Genomic DNA, 20,984 nt, shown 5'->3' on the forward strand with positions numbered 1-20,984 from the left:
CCACAGCTGTACCAATACGCAGTAGACTGCTTAGATTCAGAAGCTTCAAAAGTCGCCACCTAGCCCTTTAGCAAACTCCTCAAGAGGTTTTATGGAAATTAATTCAAAGGGAATGGATTTCCCATTCCCCCTGCCCTTCCATTGAAAACCACTTTAGGTTCTGGAGCCAATGGGATTCAGTGTCACTCTCTGGAAATACCGTTTTCATCCCATGCCCGCAGTCATTCCTGTCCCACAAGCAATTGTACCGATCAAACTGAGTCAAGGCCTGAACAGGAATCCATCGCAACAGTGACACCCTGAAGGCAGAGTTAAAATAGTTGGCCTGCCTTTTGAGATGTTCACTGAACAAACTGGAACCCATTGTAGACACATAAGGGTTTGGATTTGCTGCTTTGTTTTCTTTGTTTAGATTTGTGCTTATTAAGGTGATCTACTATAAAATTGAGGAATGTAGCATTGTTCTCATATTTAGACTTGTGTGATTGTGGTTGGGTGGATCATTGAGTTGGATTGAGGGTGCACGTCTTTCTACAATGACAAAACTCTGCATGGTGTACCCTTGTCTCCACTGCCAAAGAGCCACTTCACTGGTGCACCTTCTCTTCATGGAGTGTCTTCAGTGTTTTGGGACATTCTGAGGTCATGAAAGGCGCTATATAATGCAAACCTCCTTTGCTCTCTGTAAACAAATGCCACATCAGGGTTTACCTTGCATCTGAGCTTCCCCTACCCACCTTTGTTTACCTCATCTCAGTAACATATTTTCCCGTCTCTTTTTCTGTCCAATGTGGTTATCTCGCTTCCCCTCCTCTGTTTGCCTCAACTCCTACGGTTCTGACCACATTCTTAGTGAAGACGTTACTCCTGAAGTGGAAAGGGAGGAGGTCAGTGACTAAAATGTGGTTTGCAGCAGGCGATGTACGATGTTGAGGAGGGCCATGGGCAGGAAGTAGAGTTTGAAGGTGAACGGTACATGAAGGGTTTGGTCCACTCTGAGTTCAGCCTTTGAGTGAAGCTGAGCTAGTTTTTTGAGCTCAAGTTCATGTTTGGGTTTGGACTTCCATCGAGGGGAAGGCTATAGTGCCATGACATTTCTGCAGGAAGTCAGAGTCCATTGAAACAAAAGAGGGAGGTATGGATAGAGTTTGAAGAATACTCACCGCAGGCAAAAAAAAATTATTGGTATTTCAGGAAAAGCAAAAGATCTGGGGATTCCATCGCCCTTGAAATGTTTTAGAACAATTGGAGTTAAAAACTCTTGTCCCTTTTGTCATTCCTGGGTTGGACGCACAGAGGCAGGAAAATTTCCGGCTATCTGACTTCCAAAAATGACAGGCCGCACTGCCCACTCTCTGTTTGGGGGATCTGCCTGGAGTGGGAGTCAGGCCAATTCCAGCCCTCCAACCTTCATACCTGCTTGATTCCATCTCATTCCCCGACACACCTCACCCTCACCTCACACCACATGCTCCTCGACCTATATCCATGGCCACTCCTACCCCCTCTGCCAACTTAGTGCCTACTTTCACCTACTTCCATCTACCATCCTTTCTCCCTCCACCTACCTTGTCAACTCAACTGGTGTTCACAAATATCGACCCACACTGGAGAAAAATAAACTTCCAGTACTTTGTTTTCTTATTGCAAAGGACACATACTGTGAAAAACACTCAATTCATAAAAAAACACATAGTTTGACTGGGCTTAACTACTTTAACACTGCTTCAATTACTTATTGCTACTTCTGGACACCTCTTGACATCTCTTAACACCTAGAGCTGTAGAGTCATACAACATGGAAGCAGACCCTTCAGTCCAATAAGTCCATGCCAACCATAATTCCAAGCTAAACTAGTCCCACGTGCCTGCGCTTGGCCCTTTTCAACGTTGTAACTGCACCTGCATCCACCACTTCTTCTGGAAGTTCATTTCACACAAAAAAAGTTGCCCCTCATCTTTTATTATACTTTTCTCCTTTCACCTTAAAAATATGCCCCCTAGTCTTGAATTCCTCCACCCTAGGGGAAAAGATAACCCCATTCACCTTATCTATACCCCTCATAGTTTTGTAAACATCTATAAAATGAGTCGATACTTCTTGACAGTGTCGGTAATTCCAGTGTTATTGCACCTTTTCTTCATAATCTGCTGCACGGTTAATGATCCCAAAAGGTATTTGAGTTACCCCACCACCACCACAAAGAATACCTGACACCCTACCCTCCCAAAGAAGTCCTGACCCCTCTCTTCAAGCTGTCTTCAGATGATATCCTGAGGATGACCTACCTTTCCCAAGGAGCTACCCTAACTGTCCAAACAGAATGCACTGAGAGCAGTCCTGTGCCAGTCTCCACACTTCAACTTTCAGATAGCTGTGATTCCCAAGTCCAATTTGAATTGAAGCAGGTGGCCATCCATGTAGCTAGCTCCCTCCATAAACCACACATGCCTGAACCACAGCCCATCCCCATGAAAATGAGAAATGCTAGATTCGGTTCGACATTTCAGATTCCAGACGTCTTCCAACCAATTGGAAAGAATCTTCCTTGTGGTGAAAAGGAAGGTTCAGAGCTTGCTTGTGAAAAAGTGTTTTTTCCCTTTGTGTATACTCACACACATCTACATTTCTGTTTATGCTACAGTAGAGAAAACTACTGGGGAGAGGACAGACCTCTATGTGAATTATTGTCTCTGATTGATAAAGGTTAATTGTCAATGCTTAGTTAAGCAGTATGGAAAGTTACACAAGGAAGGTTGCACAAAGCTCCTCAGGGTTGACGTGAAATGATGGCAATAACTGATACAGCACCTTTTCTCTCCAATAGGTAGAGAAGATTGTCGATAAAAGGAAAAATAAAAAAGGGAAATGGGAGTACCTTATACGATGGAAAGGTTATGGAAGTAATGAAGACACTTGGGAGCCAGAACATCACCTCCTGCATTGTGAAGAATTTATTGATGAGTTTAATGGACTCAACGCTTCCAAAGAAAAGCGAACTAAATCAGGGAAACGGGGAAATAGCCCAAGACAGGTCTTAAGGGACAATCATGGAACTTCTCCACTGAGAGCCTATGAATCCACAAAGGGGAAGGGTGGAGGATTACGAAGAAAGCGGACTAATAATGCACATCAAAAACAAAAGCGGGGTACAATAGGGAGGGATGGAAAGCACACATCTGGAGAGCCCAAGAAAATCATCGCTACTAAAACAGTGCATTACAGAACAACTGCGAGTGGAGTACAGATTATGCCTTACAGAAAGACTGATAACTCATTTCAGAATGGGGATGCTAGACATGGCAAAAATGCATTACAGTTTGACAATACCTCAAGGCAACAGGAAGTGAATGTGGACCTGGGAGAGCAGGACTTTGCAGAGGATGGATCAGTTGCCGATTCTCCTTTGGTAAACGGAGTAGGTATGTAATAAGTATTGGTGTTACAATGACACCAAGTCATTCAGCTTCTCCCCTCCCCCACTCCCCCTCCCCCAGGGCAACGCCGGTCTTTATCCTACAGTGTTCACTGATGTGCACATACTGGGAGATTGCATGAACATTTTTAATTATTGCAAGCAGCAGGACGCAAACTTGCAAACAGTTCAGTTAAACATGCCTCCGTCTTTGAGATAATTTTAAAAATAGATTGCTCCATGCTTGCTAACAGTAATGTTCATTGACTAAATGGAATTGTTCATTTTGCAGACTGACACTTCACCGCATTCTGTTTCAATAGGGATTTCCAATGGACAAGCTAACCTGCCATGTTCTGTGAAGAGGAAGCTTGTGGAAGACAAGGAAGACTATGTATTTGACAAACGGCTCAGATGCAGTGTACGACAGAATGAAAGCAACTATCGTTTCAGGGACATTGTTGTTAGGAAGCAAGATGGTTTTACACATATATTGCTCTCTAGCCAAACTTCAGACAACAATTCATTAACACCCGAGGTAAGGCCCATAACACGCTATTTTTAATTAGTATATGACTGTATAGATGGGTGATCAAATCTCCGTTTTGCAAGGGTTGGGGAGTGTGGGTGGATAGAGACCTGCGCAATGCTACAAATTACTATGCTTCTTGAATAAGTTAAGATAAAAGACACAATTAACATAAACTTCATTGATTTCCATCTTTATGTTAATGAGTAAATTAATAAACAAGGGGGTGATTTTACCCTTACCATCAGGTTGTCCCACACTGTGATAGTAGGAGCATCACAAGTAAAGAGTTCTCCCCTCCCAGCCCTCTCCCTCCTTCTCAAACTCTCTTCCTCCCCACCCACACAGTTTTCTGGCGGGAGAAAACATTCAGGAGCAATAAAAGAAGACAATATTCAGAGTCATTCCTTTCCCAGCCCAGCACCAGTGATTGAAACTGGTCCAGCAGATCACATGCATGTTATTTATAAAGACCGTGAACTTCTTCATATGATGCGGTTACTGTCCCAATCTGGAACTAGTCCAGTGCCCTTTTGAATGTGTACAGAGAGCCAGCATCTAACCTAATAAATTAAGTCTTACTAAATACAGTTTCGCCATGTCGAAATCTGAACACAGCAGTCAAACACTGAAAAGTTTGGGTTTTTTTTCCTCCAGTCATTTCCTCGCATTTACTGTTTGTTTTATGAACCCAGGTAGTGGGATATTCTCAACTTCCATTCACCTGATGATGAGCTCCTCTTCAAGATACCTGTCCAGTTTGACCGAAAAGGGATTTGGGGAAAAGGCAGGAGATTGGCAGTAGGGAACAGAATCGATGCAGGGCAGAATGCTGTAATTTAACGATTCTGTGATTCTGAGATCAAATCAACTTGTATTTCTTCATACGCTTTCCAAAAGCTTTAAACCCTGTCTGTGATGTCGTGTTTTCTTACTTCTTTTCCAAATCTATCACTTTTCATCCTGGACAGGTTTTCACCTAGTCTTTGAAAATTTACTCAATGGATGAGGGCACCACTGGCCAAGCACAGCACATTTCCTTTCCTGATTGGAAGGATGGGCTTTTATAACAATGGTCACAATTAAGACAGCTCTTTGTTCTTAATTTTACCAAATTCAAATTGCACCATCTGCTGTGGTAGGATTTGAACCCACATACCCAGAACATCAGCCTGGGGTTCTGGATTGTGAAATCTACTGACATTCCCCATTGTGTCACTGCCATCCCTATTTAATGCCTCCTGTTGAACCAAAGAGTTCTGGTCCAGGCCTCAACTTGAACCCTGTCAATTTCAAAATCCCAATTATAATCCCACTCCTCCACCCGCCTGCCTCCCAAGTAATTCCCAGTTCTGTCGGTCCATGTTCCATTCTTCGAAATGCTAAATGTGCTTTTAGCAATGCTCTTTGTTTCCCTCGTTCAACTGCCTCATTTTCTTCTGAGAGGCTGAGTGTGTCAGAATTGGCTGACCCTAATTTGGTCTTCCTAGGGGGTTGGCTGGGCATGAACCGCAATCAGCATGAAAACATCAGCCCAAAACATCGACTGTCCTGCTCTTCAGGTGCTTCCTGACCTGCTGTGCTTTCTCTCTCTCTCTCTCGCACATGCACGTGCACACACACAAGACTGCTGTAACCAACGCAGAAACACATATTTGCAAGGAATCTGTTGAAATATCTTACCACCATTCTTTGAAAATTTGCTCATAGGATGTGGGCATCACTGGCCAAGCACTGAGTTGGTCGTTATTAAGATGACCGTTATTTGAAAATTTGTGGCTGTAAATTCCTTTCAGACCAATCCTACATCTGAAACAGTTCAGAGAGTGCTTATGAAATTAATACCTAGGATGGCCGGGTTACCTTAGGAGGAAAGGGGAAATTAGGGGAAATGAGGACCTTGCAACCACACGGGATTAATGTGGATTCCACCAGTTTCCTCATTTCCCCTCCCCCCACCTTATCCCAGTCCCAAGCCTCCAACTCGGCACCACCCTCTTGACCTATCTATCATCATTGCCATCTATCCGCTCCACCCTCCTTTCTGACCTATCACTCTCACCACCACCTTCATCTACCTATTGCATTCTCAGCTACCTTCCCCCCCAGCCCCACCCCCTCCTATTTATCTCTCAACCCCCTTGGCCCACAAGCCTCATTCCTGCTGAAGGGCTTATGCCCGAAATGTCAATTGTCCTGCTCCTCGGATGCTGCCTGACCTGCTGTGCTTTTCCAGCACCATACTCTCGACTCTGCTCTCCAGCATCTGCAGTCCTCACTTTCTCCTGGGTGGCCTTAGATCTCTATAAATCATGAGCGGCATTGATAAGATAGATACCTAACAGCTTTCCCCATGGTAGGGGAGTCCAAAACTAGAAAGCATCGGTTTTCGGTGAGTGGGGAGAGATACAGAAGGGTCCAGAGGAGAAATTTCTTTCACGCAGAGTGTGGTTAGTGTCTGGAACAGGCTGCCAGAGGTAGTGGTGGAGGTGAGTACAAGTTAACTTATTTAAAAAACATTTGAACAGGTACATGGATAGGATAGGTATAGAGGGATATGGACCAAACAGAGGGAAATGGAACAAGATTAGTTGTGAAAACTAGGCAGCATTGACATGTTAGATGGAAGAGCTTGTCTCCATGCTGTAAACCTTGGCAAAACAGCTTGATGCTGAAAACCCCATGGTTCCATGTTTACAGGTGTCCTTCATTCATGGGATGTGAGCACGTTTTGAGAAAAGAAAGACTTGTATTTTTATAGCACCCTTCATGATCACCAGACCTTAGCGAAGGATTGACAACAGATGTCAGCCTTGCCCCAGCCATGTCAAATCTCAGCAATTAATTCCAAAACAAATTTAAATTTACTTTCCACTTATGCAAAATAGCTGAGCATTTGCACTGTGCTGTACACTGCCTAAAATGCTGTCTTTTCTTCTGATTTCCATTCTTTTACTATGATGGCACATAAGTATTCAACATAATGGACAAATCAAGTGTAATGCATTCTTCCCATTCATTGCATTTTCCACGAACAATCTATCAGTATAATTCCTCTCCTTTCCCTTTCTGTGTATGGTGTTTTTTGCAGCTTATGTGGGACCTTTTTAAATTGTTTTGTTACTTTAAACACCTATGTATACAAGTATCAGTTGTAATCACACAGATTAGATTTTAAAGAGGTTTCATGCTTCACAAACTTGTACAGAGAGTGTTGCTGAACAAAGAGACCTGGGAGTGCAGGTTCATAGCTCCTTGAAAGTGGAGCCGCAGGTAGATAGGATAATGAAGAAGGCGTTTGGTATGCTTTCCTTTATTGGTCAGAGTATTGAGTACAGGAGTTGGGAGGTCATGTTACGGCTGTACAGGACATTGGTTAGGCCACTGTTGGAATATTGCGTGCAGTTCTGGTCTCCTTCCTATCGGAAAGATATTGTGAAACATTAAAGGGTTCAGAAAAGATTTACAAGGATGTTGCCAGGGTTGGAGGATCTGAGCTACAGGGAGAGGCTGAACAGGTTGGGGCTGTTTTCCCTGGAGCGTTGGAGGCTGAGGGATGACCGTATAGAGGTTTACAAAATTATGAGGGGCATGAATAGGATAAATATACAAAGTCTTTTCCCTGGGGGTCAGGGAGCCCAGAACTAGAGGGCATAGATTTAGGGTGAGAGGGGAGAGATATAAAGGAGACCTAAGGGGCAACTTTTTCACACAGAGGGTGGTACGTGTATGGAATGAGCTGCCAGAGGATGTGATGGAGGCTGGTACAATTGCAACATTTAAGAGGAATTTGGATGGGTGTATGAATAGGAAGGGTTTGGAGGGATATGGGCCGGGCGCTGGCAGGTGGGACTGAATTGGGTTGGGTTATCTGGTCGGCGTGGACGGGTTGGACCGAAGTGTCTGTTTCCATGCTGTATATCTCTATGACTCTATATACTAAGGTTTCGATGAGACACCACACAATGCAATGCAGCATGTGTGCTCAGGTACTTTGCAGTTCACATTTTGAGCATCAGTATAACATACAGTGTTTTACTCACAACTCTTCATTGTTCTTATGTGGAGTTCACAACCCTTGAGTGCAGTGGATGCTGGGAGGAGATGGACAGATTTTTAATTAGTACTGAGTTGAAGGGTTATGGAGAGCAGGTAGGAAAATGGAATCGAGGCTGAGATGAGATCAACCATGATTGTAGTAAATGGTAGAGCAATTTTGAGGGCCTGAATTGCCTACTTGTGCTCCTAGTTCCTAGTTCTACCTCTGATCTCTACATTCTATGCAGTCTACCACCAAATCACATAAAAATGACATCAGAATAGCAACACAGAGCCAGCAAAATACACCTAATCCCAATCTCTTCTGTCCATTTTGTTACTGTCATTATATTGCCCTCATAAGTTCTTCCATACGTTTTCCTGCTATAAACACCAGTGACCTGCTTAATATTTCCAAGACTATTTAATATTTCGAAGACTATTAGCTCCTTGTGTCTTGTTTCCACTCATGTTGAAACTGATATTTTAAGTTTGTATTTTAAAACTTTAAAGAGTCCACTGGGTCTCAGTAGGGATGGGAAGTTTCATAGGAGTGGCATGGAAAGTACTGCATTATCACAGCCTAAGTGAAAAACCACACAACACCAGATTATAGTCCAACAAGTTTATTTGGAAGTACTAGCTTTCAGAGCACTGCTCCTTCATCAGGTAACTCAAAGCAGTAACGCTCTGAAAGCTAGTGCTTCCAAATAAACCTGTTGGACTATAACCTGGTGTCATGTGATTTTTAACTTTGTCCGCCTCAGTCCAACACCAGCATCTCCACATCATATCACAGCCTAGGCATTTTTAAACAAACTTTAACTTAAGATCCACACTTTAACTTAAGACTGTCCTTTCAGATATAGATTCTTGTGACTAAGAACCTAGTAAATCGTCCATTCAGAATAATTAATCATTTCAGCTGTACCAGAAAAACTAATCCTCTCAAACATAAAACTTGTTCTTCAACCCAAAGGCATCATCTACAAGCATGGGGTAGCTTACCTCATTTATGAGTTTGTTTATGGCATGATGACATTCTTTTGATAAAATAAGTACTTGAAACCATGTGAAGTGCAATGGGGTGATCTTATCCTCATTATAAAAACAAGGTCCTTTTTCTAATGTTTTTTAGATTCTTCATATTAACAGAATCCAGCTGGAAAATCAGAAGGTGCAAATGTGGTGTTAAAGGCATGGAGGCAGGGTCATTGAATCGTTAGATTTTTGTTCGGAAAGTGTATCAAAGGTTATAGGGGACAGATCAGAATCACAGAATCCCTACAGTGTGGAAACAGGCCCTTCGGCCCAATAAGTCCGCACTGACTCTCCAAAGAGTAACCCACTCAGACCCATTCCCCTACCCTATTACTCTAAACCCTGACTAATGTACCGAATCTACATATCCCTCAACACTACGGGCAATTTAGCATGGCCATTTCACCTAACCTGCACATCTTTGGACTGTGGGAGGAAACTGGAACACCCAGAGGAAACCCACACTGACACAGGGAAAATGTGCAGACTCCACACAGACAGTAGTCCAAGACTGGAATCAAACCCAGTTCCTTGGCATTGTGAGGCAACAGTGCTAAGCGCTGAGCCACCATGCCACTCACACATGGAGTTTGAAACACAAACAGATTACCCATAATATGATTGAATGAGAAACCAGGATCAAGGCCCACATCACCTAGTATGCACTAAGTTGTATGTTTCTATATATGCAGTTAATGTTACTTATCTCATTTACAACCATCTCCATTCATGCTAAATATTCAAAGCTTAGAGGATGCAATGGCTAGTAGTGTCATTGCTGGACTCTTAATCCAGTGACCAAGGTAATGTTCTGGGGACTTGGATTCAAATCTCACCATGGCAGATGGTAGAATTTGAATTCAATAGAAAAAAAATCTGGAATTGTGAGTGTAACGTTGACCATTGTTGAATTTTGGAAAAACCCATCTGGTTCACTAATATCCTTGCGTGGTCTGGCCTACTTGTGACAAAGGACCCACAGCAATGTGGTTGATGCTGAACTGCCCTCTGGGCAATTGGGGATGGGCAATAAATGCTGGCCCAGCCAGCAACACCAACATCCCACAAATGAATGAAAAACAAGGCCATTATTGTATTGGTTGGCACCCTCCTATTGGCTTGCCTGTGCAAGTAAGATAGAAGTAAAATTTCACTGGGTCTTGTCTCAGCCAGAATTTGTCATGCATACCCAAATTCTGTTAAACTTTGGGCATCTTTACCATGGAGGACCCTTGTTTGCCGTTGCTGGGCATATTCGGGATTAAAGTTTTTGGGACTGGGGGAATAGTTTGGGAAAATGTCACAGCTATAGTATATTAGCCATGTATTATTGAATGTAGGCACGAGGGGCTGAATAGCCTACTCCAGCTCCAATTACTTTAGTTCTTGTCACACTGGATTTGCCATTTCTTGAGTGCCCTTCACCTTCCACTTGAATCTTGTAGATTTGGGAGTTTGCATTGACCATCTCAGTGACGTCCTGCTATGCCTGCTGCATCTCTTGGAGGAGGGATGGCAGCTTTATGTCATAATCAATCCAACCATTCATGCTTTTGCTGTTCAAAATTTCCTTTTCCTCCTTGGCTTTTTTTGTGTGGAAATTACACAGTAAATAGTGGTGTTTAACTTCCATGCTTCTATTTCAGAGGTTTGAACTGTACTAACCCAAAGCAAACACTCGTAAAGTGCTGACCTTAATAATTTAGTCATATATTCTTTCGGACTCTTTGCTGTATATTCATTAAAGCTCATGCAGTATTTGGGCAATTTTAAGAGTGAATCGATGTATTCATGAGCACTCTGTATTACCTTAGTAATATATAAACACTGCTCAGTTAACCTTTCCACAGTAGGTAAACAACTATTGGCTTTTTCTGTCAGTCGTAAAGATACCAATTCTGGCCTTTTGCCCATCCCCAATCTTAATTGTGCCATCTTTGGCTGCCGAGGCCCTAAGGTCTGAAATTGCTCACCTAAAACTTTCTGCCGTTTTATCTCTCTCCTGTATCTCTTCTCAAATATCCCCTAAAACCCACCAAGCATTTGGTCATGTGACCCTATATCCCATGTAGTTTCTGTGAAGCACCTCAGGATACTTTGCAACATCAAAGGTGCTATATAAATTAATGTTGTCATTGAATCATTTACCTTGCGGGTCTCACAATAAAAATAAAATTACCCCATTTTAATGACTCATGTAGATCATATCACTGCCATAAAATGTGGTCCTTTAATAAAATTAATGAATAGTTGAATTCATTTTTATACTGTTGTCTTTTTTCTGATAATACTTGAATTACCAACCACTACTTGGCTGTTCTTGACTATTGATGAGAAAACAATTGACAGAAAAATAGCTGATAAGAAACACCTTTTGTCCATTAAGTGGGGAACCAAAGGTTAAGAGACAACCAAGAATGAAGCATGCTGGGTTTTTATTTAGAATGTGACTCATTGCTTAGACAGCTGTCCCAAGAGCAGCACAATTTCTTTGAGATTAAAGTAGACAGCTTCCTTATATTGTTGACATTATTGTAAAGCATGACGTAATTTGTAAGCACTACTGAAATCTCAGCAGCCGGTTGGTATTGCAGTGCAATGAGTCTGAGTTAAACGTCATCCTTTCACTCCTCCTGATGGGTCTTTTTTTTTGCCCTATCTCTGCACCAATTTCAACACATGTGGGATTGTACTATAATCAATAAATCACAAGACAGGTAGGCACTCGTGGGGGTGTTCTGCCAAATAAAGGCAAAGACTCCAGTCAGGTAGTCTGTTTCACCATACAATAACATAACTTCTTTACGAAATGGGCACAGCCAGTTGTCAACCCCAAATAAGTGTCTTTTCTCACTGCGATGTTCAGTACTGTTCTCTGAAAATTATAGGAATGGAGTAATGGCAGCAAATTGAGGAGTTAGGGTGACCTTAGATTAAGATAAGTGCTCGGCACAACATCGTGGGCCGAAGGGCCTGTACTGTGTTGTACTATTCACTGCCCTATGCTTTCTCTCCGCAGTGTTTTTACTTTCTACTTTAAATAATCACTCGCTACCTTTTCCCAACGTTGTGTCAAACTTATGACTGCGCATTCTAATGACTGTCTGGGGAAGCCCTAACCATTGCATTTATGTAGCTATTGCTCAATTAAGAATTTATGTCAATCAGATTGGCTGCTGGGCCCAATTTTGGAGGTGATTTTCCTCAAAGTTGCCTTGCTTCACTGCGGTAACTTTTAATGGAAATACAGGGAAACCCCGTTAATATGCACAATTGAGAACAGTTTGGTCAAACTCCTTGTCCAGACCATTTTGCACTTGCACTTGAGGTTACTGGAGGATTGGTTAGCTCAGTTGGCTGGCTGGCTTGTGATGCCGATTGATGCCAGTTCTGTGGGTGCAGTGGTGTACTGTTTGAAATTGCCATGAAGGACTCACCTTCTCAATCTCTCCCCTCACCTCAAGCATAGTGACCCTCAGGTTAAACCACCACTAGTCCTCCCTCCAACGAGTAAGGCACCCAATGCTAGGTTGATGGCAACTTCACCTTTCCCTTTTGAGGCCTCTCCATTCATTTCTATCTTACATTTCTGCCCTTTGCCATCGGATACATTTTGTCAGCTTCAGATCTCACTGATCTCGAAAGCTCTAAGTAACCCGATAAATGATGTGCTTTCCTCCCAGGTTTTGCTGTGCAAAATAGTACCAATGGTATAACTGCAGGATGACAGACAGCTAATACGTCTCCTGTAAATATTTCCTATGTCAAACACATGTAGCGTGAAAAATGGCTTACAGATAAAGCGCAGAGTTCCATTGGGTGTTCGGTTTTCCATTCACTTTCTGGGAAAGTCAGCATGGATTTATCTTAAGACCCCGCACCCCCCCCCCACCCGCAACCACCACTCGCTTTATGCCCGCAACAGCTTTCTCTGTTAATATCAGTGCTTCAAGGACTGTTTAGCCAGACTCTGCAACTTAGACTTGGGTCCTTGTTAAAGCCAGAGATGCAGAGGAATGGAAGTTTTCTAAAGCTTTGTTGCCCGTTCCCCATCTGTTATTGCTGAAAATAGTTGCATGTTACTGTTGTCGTTTCAGATTATGAAGGAGGTGCGGAGAGCACTCGGTAATGCTTCAGCTGATGACAGCAAGCTTCTGCTGCTTAGCGCTGTAGGGAGCGTGTTCTGCAGCGGCCTAGACTATTCCTACCTAATTGGCAGGTTGTCCAGTGACAGAAGGAAAGAAAGCAATCGGATTGCAGAATCAATAAGGTATTTTGTCAACAGTGAAAAGACTGTGTATTTGAACTGCATGCACGTTGCAGAAATGATTTGAACCATACAGCACGCAATATACTGCAATCTTCAACCAAAACAGCGAGAAAGCAGGTTCATCTTTCAGCAGGTCAAAACCCAGAAGGGTGATCACACATTTCAGGCACTTGACAGATCTGTTATACATTTGCAGCATTTTCTATTTTATTTCAGCGTTTGAAGTTCTTTTGCCTCCAACATAAGAACAGGAGTAGGCCATTCAGTCCCATGAGCATGTTCTAACACTCAGTGAGATCACGGTTGATGTGTGCCTAACTCCAGACACCTGCCTGTGGATCAATATACCTTTAATACCATTGCTTAACAAAACTTTATTGATCTCAAATTTAAAACTAATAACTAATCCAGCATCCACTCCCATTTGTAGAAGAGATTTCCAAACCTCTACCCCCTTTGTGGAAGTGTTTACTAACATTTCTCCTGAACAGTCTGGCCCTAATTCTCAGACCATGCCCCCTAGTTCCAGAATACCCAACCAGTGCAAATAGTTTATTTTTATCTATCCCATATTTTCCTGTTACTATCTTGAAGACTTTGATCAGATCACCAAACCTTTTTTCGTTTCTTAGCACTTGGGCATTGTTGCCAAGGCCAGGATTTCTTGCCTGTCACTCCTTGCCCTTTTATGAAGTGATTTGGCAGGCTGTTTCAGAGGGCATTTAGGTGTCAGCCCTATTGCTGTGCATCTGGAGTCACCTGTAGGCCAGACCATATAAGGAAGGCAGGTTTCCCATGGTTTCATTGGTGACGAGATTTAATTTCACAACAATTAATTGAATTGAAATTCCATCAGTTGCCATTAGCTTCAAAAGCCTCTGTGGATTTACCCATCCCGGTCTCTGTGATATCCTCCAATCCACAGAGGTTCCCGGCTCTCCACCAACTCTTGTCTTTTGTGCATGCCTGACTTTAATCACCCTTTTTGAACCTGTATGCTCAGAGTGTTCACCCTCAGACTCTGGATAACTGGTTTAGTGACATTAACACCATGCCACCAGCTCCATGCTTGTGTCAAGCAAGTAAATCTATGCGTATTTTCGTCATGGATTGTCTTGCTTACTTGGACGCAGAATCCTGGGTTTTTTGTTTAACTAATATTCCAAAATGGCCGGTGAGCAGGCAAGGCACTAAGTAGCAGTGGTACTGAGAAAGACTTACATCGGAATTTGAAACATTAACTCTGTTTCTCACTCTCCATGAATGTTGCCAGACCTACTGGGTTTTTTCAGTGATTCCAGATCGCCAGCATTCACAGTAATTCACTCTTACTAAGTAGGACTAGCTCAGCAGAAGCTTGAACTCAAGACGCAACCTCTTGACGTCATTTATCAAGTCTCTGCAGAAGCATTTAGATGCCTTGAACCTGCCAGCCAGGTGGACACTAGTGCATTGACAAAGAACAATGGATGGATCCTGGATCCTCATGTATTCCACTTACCTCAGCTCAAAGTACAAGCCAAAGGGCCATTTAAAGAACAGCAGCAGCAGTCAACGAGTGTTAGTAGATTTGGCACTTAACACAATCATGGTGAGGCATTGCAATATATAAATAGAACGCTGAGCAATAAAGCTAATCATAGTACAGACCAGAGGACAATGTGCCAAAACCTAACAGTACTGTACTCTGGTCGGACCACACCTTGGGTACTGTTCCAGATTTGTCACAATCTGGCACATTCACCTGGAAGCAGCTCAGAAAAGAGGATCAGAGGATAGGACGACAGTAAACGTCAAGAGAAATACTGGAGTGGCTTAAGTTTGCAACTGAGAGAGTTCATTTATAGACACAAAAAACAACGAGGTATGGAAAAGACAAATCCAAAATCTTGATGAGCAATGCGTGAGAAAAAAAATGCTTTGCCACAGAGCTAAGGGTTAAGAAGCTCCTTAAAGAAGCAGGATGAGAGTTTGAGAGGGATGTCCAGAGCTTGGGAAGCTGAAGGCAAGGGCACCAGTAGTGGGTGATTAAATACTGGATTAGTGGTGCTGGAAGAGCACAGCAGTTCAGGCAGCATCCAACGAGCAGCGAAATCGACGTTTCGGGCAAAAGCCCTTCATCAGGAATGGGCTTTTGCCCGAAACGTCGATTTCGCTGCTCGTTGGATGCTGCCTGAACTGCTGTGCTCTTCCAGCACCACTAATCCAGTATTTGGTTTTCAGCATCTGCAGTCATTGTTTTTACCCGTGGGTGATTAAAGTCAGGCATGCACAGGAGACAGGAGTTGGTGGAGAGTAGGGACCTTTTTTGGGCTCGGGAAGATTACACAGACTGGAAGGGACAGAGGCCTTTGAAGCTAATTCGAGCTAGCAGAACAAACTATTTAGGATGGTTTCCTGGAACTATTTTACACAGAGTAGTCAAAACATTAAACCTATTGGTTGCAAAGGCATTAAAACTGTTGTCAATTAAGAACTACCCAAATGCAGAGGAACAAACAATACCTACTGGATGAATGAGCTGGGATTATGCCAAATTACAACCTTTAGAACATAGAACATAGAACAATACAGCACAGAACAGGCCCTTCGGCCCACGATGTTGTGCCGAACTTCTATCCTAGATTAAGCACCCATCCATGTACCTATCCAAATGCCGCTTAAAGGTCGCCAATGAATCTGACTCTACCACTCCCTCGGGCAGCGCATTCCATGCCCCCACCACTCTCTGGGTAAAGAACCCACCCCTGACATCTCCCCTATACCTTCCACCCTTCACCTTAAATTTATGTCCCCTTGTAACACTCTGTTGTACCCGGGGAAAAAGTTTCTGACTGTCTACTCTATCTATTCCTCTGATCATCTTATAAACCTCTATCAAGTCACCCCTCATCCTTCGCCGTTCCAACGAGAAAAGGCCGAGAACTCTCAACCTATCCTCGTACGACCTACTCTCCATTCCAGGCAACATCCTGGTAAATCTTCTCTGCACCCTCTCCAAAGCTTCCACATCTTTCCTAAAGTGAGACGACCAGAACTGCACACAGTACTCCAAATGTGGCCTAACCAAAGTCCTGTACAGCTGCAACATCACCTCACGACTCTTGAATTCAATCCCTCTGCTAATGAACGATAATACTCCATAGGCCTTCTTACAAACTCTATCCACCTGAGTGGCAACCTTCAAAGATCTATGTACATAGACCCCAAGATCCCTCTGTTCCTCCACCTGACCAAGAACCCTACCATTAACCCTGTATTCCGCATTCTTATTTGTTCTTCCAAAATGGACAACCTCACACTTGGCAGGGTTGAACTCCATCTGCCACTCCTCAGCCCAGCTCTGCATCATATCTAAGTCCCTCTGCAGCCGACAACAGCCCTCCTCACTGTCCACAACTCCACCTATCTTTGTATCATCTGCAAATTTACTGACCCACCCTTCGACTCCCTCATCTAAGTCATTAATAAAGGCAGACTATCTAGTGTAATTGATTTAAAATTAGTTGCAGAATCTGACCCCACAGGAGACGTCTGGGAACATGTAAGTGCAGGGTAATAAAATATTCTGAAAGACAAATAATTGTATTTCTGTTCGTACAAGGTACACTTCGCAATCAATCATTGACATTGGAGAAGTTCTGTGTAAAATAAACCTGATGAAAATTATAAAAGTTCTTCTGTCCCTCTAACATGTTCTCTCAGGACATTGCTCATCTGTTTCTTAGCTCCATCTATCCAGCTCTGTTCTGTACCTTGTCTATACCTCTGAACATCTTTACCAAGTGAAACATATTAATCGCAATTGACCCCAGATTCTGCAGCTTTTAGGGGAGGATAGGTGGTGAGTTCTCTGTATCCACAGCCCCCTGTGTGACAATGTGCTTCTTGACATCACCCCCGAGTGGTGTAGTTCGATCTCAGTAATGCATCCTTGTTCTGGAATCTTCCACCACAAAAAAGCCACCCTGTCAAATCCTCAATTTGGTAACCTCATAAATCTTCTGATGTTTAGGGAACACAGACCCAGAACCTTTGTTATTCATGTGTTCCTGACAATTAAAAACAGCTAGTGAAAATGTTCTAGCCCTAAAGATAATTCAAAACAACAATTTATAAATTCAGAAATGTGGGACAGAATTGAGGAGAATTTGTTTTCTCACAGAGGTTTGGGAGTTTTTGTAACTCTTCCTCAAAAGACTGTAGAAGCTGTGCATTTGATTAGCTTGAAGGCAGAGGTGGTTAGATTCTTAATGAGCAAGGATATAAAAGGTGATTGTGAATAGAAAGGAGTGTGGAGTAGTCAGACAAGCCATGGTCATATAGAATGCTCATGCAGGCTCATGGGACCTACCCCTGCTTCAGAGCCCTAAATTCATTTATTGTTCATATGACAATAGGACAGTGATGGTAATCCAAGGACCCAGGGGACACCAGTTCAAATCCCATGATGGCAGCTGGTGGATTTTGAATTCTATTACTGAAATGACAATCGAGAGCTAATCTCAGTAAAGCAGACCACAAAATTATCATCGACAAAACCCATCTAGTTCGGTGTTGCCCCTGAAAGAAGGAAGCCTGTGACTCCACACCACAGCAATGTGAATGTCTTAACTGCCTCTAAAGGACATTCAGTACAAGGGCAGTTACGGAACAAATGCTGGCCTTGTATCAATACCCCAAATCATGAAAGAATGAAGCAGAAATAAAAAGATGACGTGCATGCTCCCTGGCGTTCATTCATCAATTGATCGCATTTAGTTCTTTTTACGCATTACATTTTACTCACCCTGTGAGTCATTGTGGTAATCTCGAGTTACTATTTGTATTTTATGAGTATTCGACCCAATTAATTATATTCCATTACTTTATGTGGCAGCACATCAGTGTCTTTAAGGCAGGAATATCCCAATGGACCATATCCATTAGACAGTGTATGTCATAGCACAGTATGTCACGGTTTATTAATACAAGTCTGAGTTGCATTGTGTTGAAAGAATGTCCTGTGGGTTCTTTAGGAAGAGCCTTTCAATGGAGAAAATCTAATATCATTTTGCATTCCAAAATGTAACCCGGCCAGGATAGATGTATAACTTATTGATTCTTTGCAGTGCCAATACTACATCCAAATCCAAACAAATCTTACTAGATAGAATACTGTTGTGCTTTTTTGGCTTTCTATATCATTCAACTCGTGTGGATCTTGGTGGGTGGGAGATGGCTGAGATAAACAGCTCCTTTGTTTTACCCTGTAAATTCAAAACTCCCTAATGACATCGACTATGCGTTTAGAAAAGTTACTGCTAAAATGATGGATCTTCTTGTTTTTCTGATTGTGATCGACATTTCTTTAAAACTCAGCTAATCTCCAGACAGAATTACCAGTTAGCTGTCACATGGTTTTCAAGTGGGCCATTGAGGCAGAGAATAATCCGGAGAGGACATCATGTGGCCCTCATGCTGTGCTGTACAATTCTTCAAAACAACTTCCAATTAGGAATTTAAGGGATCGCCCTTTTAAGAGGGATGGGGAGGAATTTCCTCTCTCAGTGGGTAGTCAATCTGTGGAATTCTTTACTGCGGACGGCTGTGAGGCTGGGTCATTAGGTATTTTTAAGGCTGAGATCAACAGACGTTTAATCACTAAGGGAATCAAAGGTTTCGGGGGAGGAAATGGCAGGAAAGAGGAATTGAAGATTATCAAATTGGCCATGTTCTTGTTGAATGGGAGCGCATACTTGATGGGCTGAATAGTCTACTTCGGCTACAACATCTTGTGATTTAGTAGAGATTTCTTTGTATTTTGGAGATTGGAAGATCCATTTAGACATAAAAGAATTTCACAAGATGTGACAACTGTAACGTTCTGTGAGACCTGTGTATTTTGGTTAAATATGAAACACATTTCTAAGTATCCTGTTGTCATTATGGGGGACATTCAGCACATGACATGCTCTTCATAGAACCATGCAGTTAATCCCATTCGCTGGTTTAAACCTGCAAATTTATTTCCTGCAATCCCTTAATTCCCTTTTAGGTTCCTTTATCTCCTCTTTCATTACCCTCATTGACAGAGACTTCCAACTCATCATCACTCAGAGTGCGAAATATTTCTTCCTCACAATCCCCCTGAAACTCATGCTTTGAACGTTGAATCTTTATACACTAGTGCATTTACAATGAGCTATTAAACCCGATCTAAAACAATAATTTATCGGAGCCACGATTAGCTGGTAGGATTATGATCGCTGATTTTATTAATTCATTAGTTAAAGGTTTTCTTACTGTAAATCTGTAACCTATGTAACTATTAGGTTATTCACTCATTCACTCATTCATAATTTAGTAAATGCATTTGATATTTTGAATTTTAAAAAAGGGCATAATCAATTGCTTTCAAAGACTGATGTGGATTCAGAAGGTATAAGATCATCTAGTATCGAAAAGGAATTTCCCATCAATGTTTTATGTTTCTTTCCTTGGGCACATTTCTGAAACCTTGCCTCAAATCCAAGGTATTGACAGGCCTCTGAAAGTTTGAAGATCAGCACTTTCCATCGGAATAATTCCACCACCGCCCCCCTCCCGGAATTTCACACTTTGAATCTTGAAAATCAACAAATGACAGCTGAGTGACGAATGCTGCTCAGTTTCTGACTAAACCTATAATTAGGGAGAGTGTGTCTCTGCGCGCACACACACTCACACACACACACACCCGTACAGCTGTCAAGCTAAGAGACTTTTAAAGGTTGGATAGCTCATGGAAGTTAAATATTGGAGTATATATTTACCTGAAGCTTGACTGGATAGATTGTGAGGGCCACATTGTGGCCATTTAATTCAGTGGTTATCATGGGTGTAATCGTGTTACTTGCACCTTGAGAAGACACTTTTCAAATTTATCAATGAGTGATTCAGAGAATCCCGAACAGCAGTTTCTCATCAGTAAATAAAATGAAAGACTTTTTGTGATGCTGCCAGCAAGACACTTCACTGTGATGCTGCCTGTAGGACACTCTTCCCAGACTGCTTCACTGTGATGCTGCCTGTAGGACACACTTCCCGGACTGCTTCACTGTGATGTTGCCTGTAGGATCCCCTTCCCTAACTGCTTCACCACTAAGCTGACTGCAGGAATCCCTTCCCAGACTTCTTCACTGTGATGCTGCCTGCCAGACACTCTTCCCAGACTGCTACACTGATGGCAAGACATTCTCCCCAGACTGTTTCAATGTGATGCAGCCTCCAGAAATCACTCTTCCCAGACATCTACACTGCAATGTCAACTGCAGGTCAAGCTTTCCAGACTGCTTCACCATGATGTTGCCTGCAGGAAACACTTCCCAGACTGCTTCACTGTGATGCTGACTGTAGGACACTCTTCCCAGACTGCTTCACTGTGATGCTGACTGTAGGGCCCTCTTCCCTGACTGCTTCACCACTATGCTGACTGAAGGACAATCTTCCCAGACTGCTTCATGATGCTAAGTGCAGGACAATGAAGGGCTCCAGCCTATAATGTTGATTTTCCTGCTTCTTGGAAGCTGCCTGACCTGCTATGATTTTCCAGCAACACACTCTCCACTCCGATCTCCAGCATCTGCAGACCTCACTGTGTCCTGCAGTCAGCATCGCAGTGAAGCAGTCTGGGAAAAGTGTTCACAGGCAGTATTACAGTGAAGCAGTG

The 20,984-nt window shown here is 42.7% G+C and overlaps 1 protein-coding gene across 2 annotated transcripts in view; it reads left to right on the top strand.

Moving 5' to 3' along the window:
• LOC140496296 (chromodomain Y-like protein 2) overlaps positions 1 to 20,984 on the top strand; it is a 150,732-nt gene that overhangs the window by 82,660 nt on the left and 47,088 nt on the right. For both annotated transcript variants that reach the window (XM_072595870.1, XM_072595871.1), the window contains exons 2-4: positions 2,829 to 3,423; positions 3,740 to 3,954; positions 13,122 to 13,294. In XM_072595870.1, coding sequence (XP_072451971.1) covers positions 2,829 to 3,423; positions 3,740 to 3,954; positions 13,122 to 13,294 — 983 coding nt within the window. The remainder of the gene's footprint in view (positions 1 to 2,828; positions 3,424 to 3,739; positions 3,955 to 13,121; positions 13,295 to 20,984) is intronic.

The sequence above is a fragment of the Chiloscyllium punctatum genome, chromosome 26, assembly GCF_047496795.1.
Source record: "Chiloscyllium punctatum isolate Juve2018m chromosome 26, sChiPun1.3, whole genome shotgun sequence".
Taxonomy (NCBI): Eukaryota; Metazoa; Chordata; class Chondrichthyes; order Orectolobiformes; family Hemiscylliidae; genus Chiloscyllium; species Chiloscyllium punctatum.